The sequence below is a fragment of the Acanthisitta chloris genome, unplaced genomic scaffold (genome assembly GCF_000695815.1).
Source record: "Acanthisitta chloris isolate BGI_N310 unplaced genomic scaffold, ASM69581v1 scaffold3064, whole genome shotgun sequence".
Taxonomy (NCBI): domain Eukaryota; kingdom Metazoa; phylum Chordata; class Aves; order Passeriformes; family Acanthisittidae; genus Acanthisitta; species Acanthisitta chloris.
The window spans coordinates 21393-38161 of record NW_008670785.1 but is presented as its reverse complement, the minus strand read 5'-3'; the positions used below and the strand labels follow the sequence as shown (position 1 = coordinate 38161).

Here is a 16769-nt window from a genome sequence, read left to right as displayed (position 1 = left end):
ACAAGCCCTGTCAGTGTGTTAGCCAGACAGATGCACCCGTGCCCTACCTGGCACTTGGTGCTCCCCCATGCTCTCTGCGGAGCGCGCCCCAGCCCCCGGGCAGCGATGGGATCCAGGTGCAGATGGGGTAGGGGAGGGGGCTGGAGGTTGCCTTGTGGTTTGGGGCTGCCCCGGCACAGCCTTGTACCTGGGATGCTACTCAGCCCGGGAGAGCTCCTGTGCACACATCCCGTCTCACAGCAGGGTGGGGGTTTTCTGGTGGGTGGCAGCTCAGCCTTTTCCTGATCCATGCCTCTTTGTTTGTTTGTTTTGAGTTTGCTCTTTGAGAGCCTGGAATCTAATTTTGCGGCGGCAGCGGAACGGGCTTAATGGCATGCAGATTGCCCGGACCTGAGGGAGGCCGTTCAAAGCCGCTTCGGTGAGCATGCACTGAATTTGAGCCACTGAGGACTTTGCTTCTCTTCCAGAAGTACCTTCCATCGACGGTCTTACTTTCTTTTAAAGACTGCATGTGCTAGTGTGAGACCTTAAGTTAGAATAGGCAGCTTTGGGGATTGGATTAAGAAATCTTTTTCTCTGGCTGTAGTTGCTGAGTTAATCGTGCAGACCTGCCATCATGCAAACCCAGTGTTGTCAGCACATGTGATGCATCTTCATTTTTCTCAGCCTGTTTCCCTTTGGAGTCCTCAGCTGCAGATGCCGGAGCCTGCCAGGGGCAGGACGTGGGCCAGTGTAGCAGACTCAAGTTTTGCCTTGGCATAGCTGACACCTGCAGGGGGGTGCAACTTTGCAAGTGTAGATCAGCAAAATAAAATATATCCCAGTCCTTGGGAAAGCTTTTTTTTCCTCGCTGGGCTACTTCTAGAAAGATACACTGTAATCTTCTCTTTAAAACTTCACGGGGGATCAAGGGCTGCAGGCAGCAAGGGGCAGCAGCTTCCAGCCAGTTTGCAACCCCCAGGCCAATGGTCATTTTGGCCAGTGGGCTGTGTGCTAGGGCAGGGGGCTGCTTGGGAGACCCAGCTGGACAAAGGACATGGGGGCTGTCCCTTCCACTGGTCTGGTTCTGCTGCCATGGAGTTGAACCCTAATTTAAGCTTGGCTGGTGCCATCTGAATAGGGCTCTGAAGTTTAGCTGATGGGGAATTATTTGAATGGTTTTGAGATGAAATTACTATGTGATTGAGCTGTGGGATGCAGCTACCTGCTTGCCCTGACACTGTGGTATGACTGTGGGGGCTGGAGGTTGCTTCAGCCCTGCTTCACAGCATGGGCTGGGGGGATCTGTCCCCATGTTTTCTGGGGTGGAACTGATACTATTTTCCCAACCAGGATGTGCTTGGTGTGGCTGACAGGCCCTTCCTTCCCCTTTTTTGTTGGGCCCCTGCAAAAAGAGGGTTGGTGATATTTTTTTTCCTCTAGCAAGTTCTACTTCTCTTTTCAGTTTTCCTTTTGAATGAAGATTGTCTGAGCATGGCAGTGTGGGTGCACTTGTGGTTTGGCAGCTGGAGAGCAGCGCCCAACTCTCAGCCAGGATGATTGGAATGCTCTTTTCTGCACTGTTTGGGGAGAGATTTTTTTCCAACCACTACTACATGCTTTTGCTTTCCTTCTCACTAAATTAAATATCTGAAATTCATGCCTGGCTTAAAGCATGCAGGTGAATTTTGATGTTTTTCCCAGTGGAGCACTCAGGAGGGTGATTCAGACCTCTCCAAGCCTGCCCATGAGCCCAGCTGCCCTCCTTCCTATTTCCTGCTGCTGGGGCTGCACCACCCTCTTCAGAAAGGGGTTTCCCCTACCCTGTCCCACCTGAGCCCCCTGGGGCTGTCCTTTTTGGCAGCAACCCCATGTTATGTCACCTGTTACCACTTTCTTGGAATGAGTGTGGTGCTGTTGCATTTGCAGCCCCCGCAGGGATGCAAGAGTACAGTACTGGTCCTGTGGAGCACTGCTGCCTGAGTTTTCCCAATACTTCCAGTTTCTGTGGTCTAGGAAGACTGGAGCAGTCTCTAGATTTATTAGTGTATCAGGCTGAGAGGATTCTAGGCTTCTTACATGAGGGTGCTCCCATTCAGGTCGGCAGGATGAGCCCTGGGGAGGGTGAGTGCTGGCTGCCTCAGATGGCAAGAGGTTTAGGTGTTGTGGCAGGCATGGCCATTGGGAAGTGAGGATGAGAAAATCCCTGGGGCTGTGGGCCAGACTCCTGAGGCCTGAGCGCTGTGCTGCCTCTGGCTTTTTGCAAGCCTCACTTTTTGCTTTGTGTGAGAAGCTACTTCCTGTTTGTGAGCAGCATAATGGCCTCTGGCATCTGTGCCTGTGTAGCACTTTTCCTGTGCACCTTCCCTTTGAGCAGAAGTGCTTCTGAGTGTCAGAGGCAGGAGTGGGCTGACGTTTTTTTAGTGTGTGTGTCCCTCTTACCCTGCCACTGCCAGCTGAAGCCTCCTTTTGCAATCTCTGAAGTGTATGCATGTGATGCTGTGCTTTTGTGTCTTTTGCAAGCTTCCGGCAGTTCCGTATTTATGTTTTCGAGGTTTTCTTCTGCTAAAAATACATAGTAGAAGCTTGTGAAGTTGCTCTGTTGGAACTTCATGACATTGAACCTGAAAGGCATCTGCCTACAGTTGCTGGCCCGTATGGGTGACCAGAGCTGCAAGTCTACACATCACTGTCATTCCTCTCTGTTTTTAGCAGAGGCTTAATATACAGTGACTCCTGTGTCAGGCATCCAGCTTGAACAGAAGCAGAAAGATTCTGATAGAGTGAATCGGGCTGGAAAGTTTACCTAGTAAACATAGATAGGGATACAGTTTTGACTGGCAGAACAGCTTTTGCAGCAGACTTTGCATGCTTTCTTGGCATTGGCTGATCATGTCCTGAGTCAGCATCTCTGGGAGACAAGAGCCCTAGTGCTGCTTCCTATCCAGGTAGTCAAATTTCAATCAAAATCATTTAAAATTAGCAACTGGAACTGTGACTCCGTTCACCAGGTGGAAAGTGTGTGTTTGTGGGTTTGCCTTTAGCTTCATCCTGCCTGGGAAGTGAACTGAAAGTGTCGATTTGCAGCAGGGTGGTATGTTGCCTCTGCTTTGTGTCAGCCACATTGCTTTACACAAAAAATCTAGTTTGTTTTAGTCACTCTGCATTTGAAAACACCCTATTCAGCTTTTTTAAGTTTTCATATTCTTAATCATGCCAGTGAATGTATTAACCAAATTATTTGCGTCCAGCCTGCCTCAGAAGTGGCTGCCTTGCTGGACGTGGATGGCACTGGTGCCTGGGGAACTTCTCACTGTCCTGCCTGTTGGCTGCATCCCTCAGGCCAGTGCTTGCAATATGTGCTGCCTTTAAAACTCATTTATTAGCAGGAGGTCAGAACAACACAGATCATTTCTCACCAGTGCCCTTCAAGGCTATGAAACTGTTAAATCTCTATCTTCTGCAGCTGTTTTTTACTGTGAATATGTTTTCTTCTCCCATCTTTTCCTTGTCAATGTTCCAGTCTCCTGAAGGCAGACAAGAACAAGTGCTGGCAGGACACATGGTCTGCATTTGGCCTTGGGGGGCTGCTAGATGCCAGCCTGCAAAAAGCCCTGTCTGCAGTGTCTGAAGCTTGTAGCTGTCCTTGCCCAGCTGGAGCTCACAAGTTGCCAGCAGATTTCCTCCGTAAATTTGCCTAAATGGCAAACTTTTGTTTCCTCCCCACTTAGGCTGAGTGAGTGAATGTGCTTAGGCTGAGTGAGTGAATGCATGTGAGACATTAAAAGAGCCTTTGTTCTTTAAGCCAGAAAGCATCCTCCAGCCTGGTGGAACTCAAAGTTGTTTCTCAGGACCAGCAACTGGGAGCAGAGACTGCAGCCTGTCCCAGCAGGAAGGGAGTTGCTTGGTGGGACGGTAGCCACCTAGCACCCGGGAATGGGCCAGGCTGGCAGGGCCCACCAAGGGGATGTTTTGCTTCTGCCCAGCTGCTTCCTGCAGCATCCCACCAGGCTGGTCCTGCTGCTGACAGCTAGGTGTGAGCAAGGCAGGAGAATAACATCCCTGGGCACAGATGCCCAATGTAATCCCATTTGCCATCCATAGCTGTTTAGTTGAACCATGCCCAGTGCAATGCCCTTTGCTGTTTTAAATGCACAGAAGTGTAGCATCATCCTAACTGTGAGTGCCAGTCTCCTAACAGAGGCGATGCTGGTGGGCAGAGGGATGAGTGGGGAAAGCAGGCGTGGAAGTGGGTTGAGGCCAGAAGCTCTTCTGGGAGAGTGCTTGCCACCCTAGTACAGAAGCAGTACCCAAATTCAGAGGAAAGGATGCACTGTCTCCCCCTCCCACCCCATGGGCCTCATTGATACGGTGGTGCCTGTCCTACAGGCACAAGGGTGGCTGTCCCTGTCCCCTGCTCTGCCACCACTGAGCCCTGGTCCCAGTCATGCCACAGCATGTCTCTTCCTGCTCCAGTTCCTCCAATTCTTGCCTCTTCCTCCAGCTGCAGCTCTCCCTGCAAGCCGCTTTTAGACCAGGAAGGTTTTGGCCCTGGTTGTGTGGCTGCAGAGCAGGCATCCACAGCACCCAGCTTGTGCTGTGGGGCAGAGAGGGTGCAGAACTGGGCAGGTATGTCAGGGGTGCAGCTGGGAACTGCTGGAGTGCCAAGAGCATGGGCAGACTGATCCCAGTGCCTGGAGTCTGAGAAATCACTGCCTTTTCCCTTGTGCAAGAGGGAAACATGCAAACTTGCCCATTTGACCAGTGCAAAATGCAGAGATCAGGAGATCCCTTTGCATCCTGTCTGTGATGCCACTTCCTGCTGCTGTGCAGGCAGTGAATCAGGCAGCAGAGCTTCCCCTCTGCCTCTGGGAGTACACTGAGCACCTCTGCCTGCTCACAGGCAAGTCCTCTCCTTGCCTTCTCCAGCCTGAGTGAGCACAGGTTTGTGGAGCAGCACAATCAAACTAAAGTAACTTCTGCTAAATAATCAGGGAATGAGCTGTGAGTCTGGAGCATTATTTCTGCTTTTATAACAGTCACGTGTGGCGGGATGCATAAGATTCATTGTGACAATCACTGCCTTTTAGAGCTCTAAAAATCACTTGTGCCACCTCTCAAGGGGTTCCCCAAGAGTTGTGTACTCCCCACTGGCATCTGTGTACCACGTCTGCCCTCGGAGGGGTCTGGGGGTCTCTGTAGCAAATGCAAATAGGAGGCAGTAGCTCTATGAAACACGTAAGTACATCTCACATACCCAGATGGAGGAGAGTGGGAGTGTACAGCAGCCAGGTCTTTCAGGAGGGGTCCCCAGCCTAGTGTTTATGGTGGAGACTTTCTGCCTTATGCACAGGGGCCTCAGCATCCTGGCCCACTGCAAAGGTTTTAGTGGGAGACAAGTGTGTGTGCAAAGCCCAGTTTATTGGCTGGCTGTTGCTGGGAGCAGGATGTGACAGCAATAGAGACCCTTCCTCTGCAAGCAGCTGCTACACTCAATAGGCTTTTGCAGTGAGTCTCTCCATCAGGGCTGGAGCAGCTGGAAGCAAATATTGCAGAAGGGCCAGCCTGGATGTTCAGAGAAGGCATCTCTCTCAGAGAGTTCTCTCTGTGGTGCCACAGGGGCTTCTCAGTTTTACACGCTGGTTTTGGCAGTTTCAAAACCTGCCATTGTTGTAACCATTTGCAGGAATTGCCAGCCTGCATGCAAATCTGGATATTGGGGAAATTTTTTTTTAGAATTTCTAATACAGAACTTCTAATAAATGATGGGTATGCCTACGGAACACTGAAAATATCTCTAACAGAACACTGAAAATATCTCTAAGAGAAAAAAAAACAAGAAAGGGGGTTTCATTCACTTTGCATGTGGCTAGCCATAAGTAATGTCAGTAGGAGAGCAGGACTATTTTTGCAGTACTTGAGTCTTGAGCTGCATGAGATAGGTGAGAGTGCAACATTTTAGTTTGGTTTCACGGTGCCTGTGCTAGTGGGAGTGCAGCTGTTGGTTTGCCATACAGATTAGAGGATTTTCAAGACCCAGTTTGGTGTCAGCGGCTTGGTTGGTTTCTGATACCAAGAGGCCACAGTGTTTGCAGGTTTGTTGTGAATGGTAGTGTGAGGTTGCTTTGGGTATGGATGGTCCAAGCTTCAACACGTCCATGCACTGCTGGGATTGTGTTGGGATCAAAAGCTCTGTTTCTTATAAACCAAACCAAACCCCAAGTGTCTGTAAAGGATGTATGCTCAGAGAAATGTATTGCGTGTGCTAACTTGCTTGGTGCTGTGCCTCTCTTCCAGTTGGTGCACTACGTGTGGAGTTTTCCCAGCCTGTAAATCTGGAAGAAGTGGCAAGAGTAAACCCAGAGATCAAAGCAGGAGGTCGTTTTGCTCCGAAGGACTGTATAGCACTTCAGAAAGTAGCAATAATCATACCATTCAGGAACCGAGAAGAGCACCTCAAGTACTGGCTGTATTACCTGCACCCAATTCTCCAAAGGCAGCAACTAGATTATGGAGTATATGTTATAAACCAGGTAAGATGCTAAGGGGAAAAGCCTTTATACAGCTGTCATAACAGTGCCTGTGTGCCCTAAAACAGAGGAATGGTTGCTTTACTTTGAACAGCAGTGGGCTTGCAGACAGGGATAAGGTTGCTTTTAAAAATAAAAAAATGAATAATTAAAATGAACAATTTCGCTTCAATGATTTTGGTGGAAAACCTGAAATCTCCTCTCTAGTCAGGCACAATTCACTCTAAACAGCTTCTGCTTAAAGAAGCTGCTTGGTGAGGAGTTAAAAAATTCCAAATAGCACAACCCAATATAACACCTTTTTCCAAACGTTCCTTTTGCCCACCTGCTGCAGGAATTGCATGCAGAGATCTTTAAGGTGACAAGGTAGCATGAGTGTCTGATCTGGTATTGGATGTGCTATAAAGTTATAGGACTTCACTTGCTTTCTTGAGCGCCTTCTGTCCATGTTAGTAATAGCGCACAAAGTGTCAGGATGGAGAAAGCAAAGCTGTGGCAGTGGAACAGGTAAGTGATTGTCTTTAGGTGAATGCAACAGAAAAGAAACCAGCCGTCTTGGGGAGTTATTGGTTGTTTTTTTCTTGATATCTATTTGCCTTAGGCTTGTCCTTAAAAAACAAAAAAAAGGCATGTTTGACTCCAGACAAGCTGTCTTGATTTATACCATAAAGGTGTTTAAGTGTGTGCTGTTCACACTTGGAAAGCCTTAAAATTTACAGGCGTTTGTATGGGCTGCAGTGTGAAAGGGCAGATGCAGTTCTAAGAGCCTCAGCAATAGACAAGTAGTTGGAAAATCCCACAGCACAGTTTCTCTCTTGGTTGTGTTTTCTCAGCGCAGTAAAAACCGAGATGAAATAACATGCTTCTTTAAATGTTAACTCCTTAAACTTATGCTTGGATCAGCTGATGTATTCAGGCATAACAAACACCATGAATATTTAAAATGGTCACCCAAGCGATGAATTTCCTCACGGAACTGAAAGTAAGGGGTGACCTGTTCTTGGAGAGAAAACCAATACTCCTTTACTACAATTTCTCTTACTTTGCTCATTTCCAGGATGCCAGAAATCTGGACAAAAGTGATTTGTGGGGAATTAGCCGTAGTTTCCAAGCACAGTAGCCAAGATGCTCTGGTCTCTGTGTCCGATTGTGCTTGTGGCCTGGTGGCCATGTTGCTGAGGTCACCAGGCATTTCCACAGCATGTGGACTGGCATGCTGTGCCCCAAAATTAAGGTGTGAGGAGACCTTTCCTGTGTAATGCAAGGAGCAGCTGGTGCCCCTGTGGGTCAGCAATGCAGGGCCAACCCTTCATCCTTCATGTCCTTGCACATGCAGCATTTCCCTGTGCAAGTCACTGGTGCCACAAAGTTGGTTGAGCCACGGACCCCACTGGTGACTGGGTTGCAGGTGGGTGAGGGTGACAGGGTGGCATGCCACCCTTTTCTGAGCATGGCTCAGAAGCAAGAGTGTGATGCAGCTTCCAGCAGTGGTCCTGCAGTGGGGGGGCTTTCCCAGCCAGTCCCAGCCAGGTGTAGCTTACCAGCCAGTTCTGCGGAGGACTGGGGAAGGCTGTCTGCCTGTGGTGTGGGGCATCACTTGTGGGTGAGCAGCCATCTCCATTGCAAAGAGCTGGCAGTGCAGTGGGGGCTGGTCCTGCCCCGTTGGTGGTGGTCAAGGGTAAGGAAAGAAGTGCTGGTGCCCATAAAGGCAGGCAGTGTCCGAAGTCCGGTTGGAGTTCCTGCTGCTGCTGCCATGGTACATGCTGGCTTGCATTCCCGTGTGTTGCTAGCTATTCCTCTTCTCTGCTCCTGTTCTCCAGTGCTAAGACTGTGTGCTCTAAAGTTAACCCTCACAAAAGTCTGTGAAGCAAATGGGTTTTTTTGTGTCAATTTTGAGTGAGAGGGAACGAGTATATATGGCCTGTATGCATCCAGAAGATGTAGGTTAGCATGTAAGACTACCTAATTTGTAAAATGAACATCCTTCTTCTGCATGTCTCTAATAAACTGTATCTGGAAGAGCTGGAGTGGTCAGTGGTAGTAAACCCACTGGATGCATCTCTCAAGGGTGTGGGGACACTGAGTAGAGATAGTTGCAGAAAAATGTATTAATTCTACCAGAAGTATAGTAGGAAAATGATCTTATTTCTCTGCTTTCTTGACAATTGCTTTTCTCTTTTTCTTGTCTGTCCTTCCCTTTGCATCTGCCCTCTTTTTTTTTTTTTTTTTTTATTTTTCCTTCTAGTGGGGAAATATTACCTTTACTTGTTAATCCTGTCTATATCAAAGCAATCACTGAACGAAGGAGAATTACTGTGTGATCTGGTTCTTACACGCTGCCTACGTGCTCTTCTGTGCTCTGCATCTCATAGAAAGAAAGAGGAGCGCTGAGCCCTGCTACTGCTGCACTGGTAATGTCAAACTTCTTCCTTTCAGCGCAATGTGTTTCTGTCACTAGTCCATTGTGTCTCCACCATGCTGTTCTTGCATGCCTGAATGCCTCAAAGTAGGACATGGCTGAAGTCAGGGGGATGATTGTAAAATGTCCGACATGTAACAGGAGCCAGTGGAAAATCGCAGAGTCACAGAATCAGTAAGGTTGGAAGAGACATCTGAGATCACCGAGTCTTCACACCACCATGTCAACTAGACCATGGCTCTCAGTGCCACGCTCCGTCTTTCCTGAAAGAAACCTATTCTATTTCCTGAAAGAACCTACCTATTCTTCACCCTATACACTCCACCCCATTAAAAACCCAAACCCAATGTGTGGAGTAGAATTTTTCAGATAAATCTGAGATGAGGACACATGTCTGGGCAAACTTTGCATAGCACCCATGTGATGTTGTGCAAGCTTGACCTTAGCAAATGAGAAGTCGGTGACGAATTTGCTGTATCTCCCTCAGCCTCACTTGATCCTGCCATTACCCATGTGCTCTCTAGCACCTTCAGCTGTTGCCATGTGGACACTCAGGTCTAGAATTGAGTTTTCTCACTGCATTTCAGCCCATGCAAATGCCCACGCAGACAGTCTAAAGTTTGGGAAAGGGGAGACTTAACAAATTCCCTGAAAACTGGACAGTTGTTCAACCATTTTCCACTGGCCCCTGGTGTTACCTGCAGTGTCCTTGGTAGCAGAGAGGTGTGTGTATGTCTGAGTGTGGAGTGGTTGGGCCATCACTCTTATTCATCTTATTTTGTAGGGGGGTATTAGTACCCCCCAGGTCTGCAGGCAAAGGAGGGAATTGTGCTCAGCTCCTGCTTACCCCTGCTGTGGTGTGAGAGGCAAGTTTCCACTGTGGCTGCTCTCTCCCACTGCCCAGTGTAATTATGCTGAGACCTCAAAACACTCTTCAACAGCAAAACACCAAAGTGTCTCCTGATGTCTCTGTATGGCCCTGAAAAACTGTTTGTATCTGCTCAAGTCCACTGGAGTGAGGGCTTTCACACTGGCATTGTTTGTGATTCAGGCTGTCTCAGTGTATCCTCACCTCAGCAAGCTCCTGTTGGAGGTGATGTCTCTCTCCTAGCCAGCCAGAAACACATATCCTCACCATTACCTCTGTGAAATCTCACAACTGTAGGATCCAGGTGAGGGAGATGCAGCCACAGGGTCCTTTGTGCAGTCTGCAGGAGGAATCACAGAACTGCCTCCTACATGGAAGTGTGAGGCAGGCCAGAGTCGGGACAGTTGGCTTCTTGCTTGTTTGCAACCCCTTTAACTTGAGTAACAGTTCCTTTGGTAGGTCTGGCTGAGCAAATCAGATCCAGCAAAGGTAATGGATGGGAAGTAAAAAAGCCTGGATGTTCTTTTGCTGAGGCTGATCATTCATCTCCAGGTATGGGAAGGAGTCAGCGTCAGACCTTGCAGGACTGAGGCAGCACTTCGTCCTTCTTCAGCCAGCCTCTTGTGGATCAGGGAATGGGGATGGACTTGGGTGTACTGGGAGTGACATAGAGAGTAAATTCGGGAGACAGAAACAGGTGCTGGGCACCAGCACTGAACTCAGACATGGATTAAGCTTCAGGGCAAGAGAACCCTGGGAAAAAACTGTCAGGAAAATAAAATAGCAAAAATTTGCTTGGACTACATCTCTTCTGGCTGAAAGCTTAGGAAAGTGTGGAGGCTGCATCTAGAGCTTGACTGCATTGTCAAAGCAGCAATCCCATGTGTGCTGCCTATCTTTTCAGGATTTCAGTATGTCCAAGCAAGTCCAAACTGATCCATTTCTTTGTGGCAAATAACAGCTTCCCATGGGATGCAGAACTACCAAGCAGAGGTGAGGACTGGAGGTTTCTTCAGTTCTGGTTTATCTACTTTCTTGAGGGTCACCTATAGATAGTGTGCTCTGTGCTGATCTGGAAGGGACAGCAGAACAAAAAGATTTCTGAGGGTTGGGTTTTTTTCTGTTTGTTGGGGTGTTTTTTTGCAAAATGCTGGGTATCAGTCAAAAAAATGGAACCCTGCAGCATGCTTCTGAGTTTTAAGAGCTTTGAAGCTAAGATACTGCAAGCATGCCAGTGCTTTCACATTGCCTTAGGTAAAGAAACAGAGCTTTCTGCAAAAAGGAAAACCTCTTGTCTTTGTTTGCTTCAGTACATGCAGTAAAGTCCTGCATGTCATCTGGAACAGAAAACCAGCCTCCTGCCCTCAAAGCAGTCACAGTTGGTAACAGTTTTGCAGAGTCTGCTGCGTGAGCTACCTTCTCGTTGTAAAGCTACCAAAAAAATTACTTGGAAATCCTTTCCTTTCCCTAAGTTTTTTGGATTCTGGAGTGTGAAGTTGTGTGGCCATTCGGGAGGAAAACAGCAGTGCCCACGTGAAGTGTTTGCTGTGTGTCTGATCCCTCTCCATGCACAGGGTCCCACTGTGGGCTCAGCTTGGGCCTGGTGGGAGAGGTGTCAGGAGGCATCCCACATGCTCTTGGTGTGGTAACTGCACTGTACTATGGTTTTTTTCGTGGAAAGGTTTAAAAACACAGCTCCTTGTAGCACTGTTAATCCCCATGTATCACCTAGAAGAGTTACAGGCTGCCTGAAGGCAGGGGTCAACTGCAGCTGAGCCTCTGCTGGTGACAATTGGCGTGAAGCGCCCTTTGCTTTGAATTTCATTAGGAAATGAACAACCAAAGGGTGTCAAATGAGGACACTGTGCTAGACTGGACCCAGCAGTTGCTTTGAGGTGTAAGCACATTGCACTTTGCACCAGCACCAGGAAGAGTACCCCTTGGGACTATGGAGCTAGGTTTCGGTGTGATGCCGTGGGACCTGAGGAGCACAGGGCAGCTGGGGCTGGCCAGCCCCCTTTCCTGGGGGAAGAAAGCCCTCCAATATCACAGCCTTAGCTGCCTCCTTGTTTAATTTGCCTTCATTTGCTGTACTCAAGTTTTCACTGCTCTTGCTTTATGCATGATGATGATCATCCTCCCACCATCTTAGTTACTGGGTGAACTCTTCTGTTTTGGGTAAGGATGCTGAATATTTGCTCAGATCCTCCTCCATGAAAGCTCACTCCTCCCTGTGAAGTCATTTATGCCCAAGGCAGGTGATAAATACTTTTGAAAACTTTTTGGTTTGACACTTGTATGTTAAAACTTTCATTTGAAAGATGCTTGAGACTGTTTCAAAAACCTGCCTTGGCTCTCCAGCAGCAGATCCATTAACCAGTCTGGATTAAACAGTTCCCAAACTGATTGTTTATTAACCAGGCAAAGCTGTTTGGGAGAAGGAGATTGCACCAGGAGAAAAGATGCTTTAAGCTGCTGCTCCTTGGGCACGGTATTGTTTGGTGCAGGTGTTGCAGGGTCGGGGGACAGCCTGCACAGTGTGGGGGTCCTTTGGCTCGACACTGCTCAGAGGAGTAAAGGTAGAAAGGATTTGGCGGTCTTGTTTTCCAGGCTGGCAGAAAACTTCGACCTCCTAAGAGTTTCCTTCCACCTGCTCTGTTCCCTTGCACAGGGTTTGGGTTTGAAGCTGCTGCTGCAAAGTGGGGTCTTGGATTGAAAATCCTTACTCTCAAACCACCAGTATTCTTGGGTTTGTGGGTGTGGTCCTGTGTGTCTTGAAAGTACTTGAGCAATTTGCGAGCCTGTACTTGTGCTGAAAGCCACGTGTGCTTTTGAAACATTTCTGCCTGAAACAGTCCAAAAGGGTTCTTTCTCCTCGGGCACCTTGTTGCTCAGGAAGGAAGGCAGAGATTTTCCTGCCCCTCTCTCTGCAGGTCTCTTCATTAGCTGCATCTGTCCTGGGACAAGCATGCCCTGCTGTGGTGTCAGTTCTTTTCAGGTCCTTCCCATCATGGTGACAGCCTTCTTGATTTTGTTTTGCTGTCAAGGGCCCCAGGACAGATGGATGGTGGGTCATGCCATGCTCCACCTAGCAGAGGAGCACCAAAGAAGAGGTTGTGCCACCGCAGCAATGGCAGCATCCAGCATGCGAGCCGTAGCCCTTGCAGGAAGCAGTTGGCACTGGTCCACCATCTAGTAGCTGAGGCTGTGCCACAGCCACGTCCTGAAACAGCTTTCCAGGGCCCAGGGAGCATCCTGCTCCCATGTGTGCATGGCTGCCCAGGCTTGGCATGGCATCAGCACCAGACCTTTTCTCCTGGTGCCATTTTGTGCTTGGCAATTCAGGTCTGGCATGTGCTCATGCATGTGGCTCAGCAGAGGCTGTGCCATGGTCCCACAGCCATGTTGTGGCAGAGTTTAGGAAGAGACTGCTGAAATTGTGGCCACAGATAGGTTATGGTCTATGGTTCTGGTCCTGGCTGTAAGCTAAAGCCCTACCAAGGTTTCTCTCTGTAGCAAGAGTCCCTTCTTCCAGAGGAGCTTGTCTCTCTTTACTTTTCTCTGCTGCTCCAGGAGGCCCCAGCTTCCTACCCTTTATCACAGAATTCAATTCCGAAATGTCTGTGTGTGGAGTGGGACATGGGGACCGCTCAGTGTCAAAGCTGCCCTCTTAGAGGTTCCTACCAAGAGACAGGAGCTGAGCCGGGTCCAGCCTTTCCTCAGCCATTTCGTCTGCCCCCATGGTCTGCAACTGTCCCAGCTGTCATCATCCCACAGGTAGCATTTGGCAGGGGGGTGGTCTTGCTGTGAACATGCCATGGGTGCTGCAGGGGTAGCGCTAGAGTTTGAGCTCAGTCCATCACAGGCATGCCAACCCAGTATGGCAACACCAGCATCCGGCAACAGGTAAGAAACTGCCCATCTCAACTGTCAAACTGAAGTCACTTAACTGTTTTTGTTTGTTTCTAAATTAGGATGGAGAAGAAGAATTTAACCGTGCTAAACTGCTGAATATAGGATTCGCAGAGGCTTTGAAAGAATATGACTATGATTGCTTTGTGTTTAGTGATGTAGACCTCATCCCAATGGATGACAGGAACACCTACAAATGTTACAGCCAGCCACGACACCTCTCTGTATCCATGGACAAATTTGGATTCCGGTGAGATGTCTTTTGGAGGGGCATCTTTTTTCCTAATACCTCAGTTAGCCTAGCAGGCCAGGCAGTACCACACATCCCCACCCACCCTTGAAAGCACGGGAAAATGTGTTTTGCAAAAGCCTGTCTTGGCGTGCGCATCCCTGCAGGGAGCGGGTGACTGGGGGGGAGGAAGGCGGAGAAATGCAGCCAAGCAGTTTATTAAAATTCACAGCTTCTGGAAAGTGAAACACAGGGTGAGGAAAAACTGAGTGCCCGTCGTTTTGCAGATGCCCACATATCCCTTCTTGTGTTTCAGGCTAGAAGCTGGAAGATGGATAGTGTTTCCACCCAGTCTGAAAAGTGAGCCTCTCACATAGTGAGAACTATGTGCAGCTTTAAAAAAGGCTGCATCAGGCACTATTTTAATAGCAAAATGAAATTTTTTTGGCTGTTCAGTTTTGAACCACTGAGAGACCTGCCCTGGTAATCTGAGAGCAGCACAAAATGAAATTCCTTTTAACATATGTTTGGATTCAGCAGGCTGTTGTAAACAAAAATATGTCTTGGTTTTCCTTTCTGTTCTGTTTTTTCTTATCCCAAATCCCCCTGGGGGAGTTTAAAAGCTCATCTATAAAGTGGAAACTGGTCGTGACCCTGTGGTGGCCAGTAGTGCTAAAGATACAGCAGTGGTTTTGGTAGCAGGACCCCTGCATGCCTCCACTCCAGATCCAAGTCCTGCTTGGAGCAGGACTGCTGCTGGCACTGCAGCAATTGCAGTTTTTTCTTGCAGCTAGGTGAAGCTTAAAGCAGAAATATGTGCCTCAGGAGATTCTTCTGCACATCCAGAGCCTCTCTGAGCTCTTGCCACTCCTGTGGCATGCAGGTCACCTTTGGTGAGGTGATGTGTATCTCACCAGCCTGTCCTTTGAGGACAGTGTACTGCTTAATGAAAGGCTGCAGCCATTGCCAGTTGCAAAACACTTCCCAGCTGTATTTGGACTGAGCCCACCAGTTCCTTCTGCCAAGTCCAGGGCACCAGAACACGTGCTACTCTCTGATGCAGGAAGGTGCCTTGCAGTGGCTGTTGGTTCTCTGGGGCCTGGGGTGAAAGGCAGCAGAAAGGCCTTTTCAGTCGGGCAAGCTGCCCCTTGGCTAGCATCTCTCCTGTAATGTCCTCTTCTCCCTGCTTCCAGGTTGCCTTACAATCAGTATTTTGGAGGTGTATCTGCCTTGAGCAAAGAGCAATTCACAAAGATCAATGGATTCCCAAACAATTACTGGGGCTGGGGTGGTGAAGATGATGACATTTATAACAGGTAAATAAATATCCCTTGACACCCTGGGATGTGTTCAGGGTGAGAATGAGTACAGACCTGCTGCTCTCACCTGGGTATGGAGGGGCATGGTATGTCTCCAGGCAGGAGCTGAAGGTGGGGTGTGAGCAACCTGCTGGCTTGGCAAAAGGACGTTGCTGAGTGCTGGCATCCTATTTTGCAACTCCCAAGGTGTGTGGGGAGTGGGTCTGATTGGAAAAATCCCACCCCTGCCCCCAAGCTCTCCCCATTGCTCGTTCGTCATGTAGCCTCACCAGCACCCACACCAGTGCATGGGTTGAAGGAGTGTGCTTCTGGCTCTCCCAGCACTGACTGCAGGAAGGGGATTCAGAGCATGCAGCAGAGTGGATAAGACCTTGACCCACCTTGCCCAATGCAGCCCAAAACTTGCCTGGGTCTCCAGCCTTGTAGGGGATCCCTTTGTTCCCAGGTGAGCTTCAATTGTCAGGCTGTAAGCAGCTCTAAATAATATTGTGAGCCTTTGGTTCTTACCTGGAATGAAACTGAGCAAGGCTCAGAACTGCAGGAGAGGAGGAAGGTGTTTGCACAGGGCAGGCTGGTATCACCCCTGCCTGAAGACCAAGGGGCAAGGGTGGACATGGGGTTGCCTTACCTTACGGCTTTGCATCCCCAAGGCAGTTTCTATGAGAAATCATTGTGGGGGAACTTGTATTTGGAAGCCCTTTTCATATTTCTCAGTAACAAAACCACTCTGTATGGTCTTTTCTCTGGGCTTTCTGAGCTCTTTTGGGCTTCAGGAAGGGTCTTCCTGAAAAGGCTTTTACCTTCCTGAGGTTCAGCCCTTCTGTTCAATAAACCAAGTGAGGAACAGCCTTTCAGTGGAGCAGCACATTCAGAGCAAGGTGGTAGTCCTCTCTTTTTGGGGCATTTGGGTTTTTGAGGAGCTGGAGATGCTATATAGAAGTGCAAAGGGAGAGGCAAAGAAGAAATTGAGCTCTTTCCAGCATTGGTGTCTATGAGATAACTGCAGGTGCCTTGCACAGAGCATACAAATATGGGCTGCCCCTCACCCAGTAGGTCCCAGCTGGGACCACTGTGACTCTGGTCATATGTCTCCTTTGTGCTGCTTCACAACCATTCACTTTGGTTTCCACCAGCACTGCAGCTTTCACATCCTGGAAAATTAATGCTTGTCTAGCTCCTTCCCAGATAGGTTAAAAACTAGATGCCTTACATTCAAATTCTAGGCTACAGCCTGGAGCAAGGTTAATGTGGGCGTTGGGTGTTGGTTGGAGGAGATGGAGGAATAGGTAAGGGTGTGGTGAATTAGCTTGATGTTGGCAAGGGCAAGTCTCTTCTCCACACGCTGATGTGCCTGTGCGGAAAAGGACTGGCTTTTGCCCCATTCAGTGCTGCAAACCTGGAAATGCACTTGCAACATCCTCCAAAGAAAAAAAGGGAGACAAAACCAGTGGTCATTTGTGGAAGTTGTGGCAGAGTATCCCACATCCGTTGGGTGTTTAATGTACTTGTGTTT

At 48.7% G+C, this 16769-nt stretch overlaps 1 protein-coding gene across 1 annotated transcript in view; it reads left to right on the top strand.

Annotated features, from left to right (window-relative positions):
• Window positions 1–6276: 6276 nt before the first annotated feature.
• B4GALT1 (UDP-Gal:betaGlcNAc beta 1,4- galactosyltransferase, polypeptide 1) overlaps window positions 6277–16769 on the top strand; it is a gene marked incomplete at its 5' end in the record, with an annotated part of 11335 nt that continues 842 nt past the window's right edge. Inside the window, 3 exons of the mRNA XM_009073794.1 lie at window positions 6277–6512; window positions 13771–13958; window positions 15131–15253. Of these exons, the coding sequence (XP_009072042.1) occupies window positions 6277–6512; window positions 13771–13958; window positions 15131–15253 (547 nt within the window). The remainder of the gene's footprint in view (window positions 6513–13770; window positions 13959–15130; window positions 15254–16769) is intronic.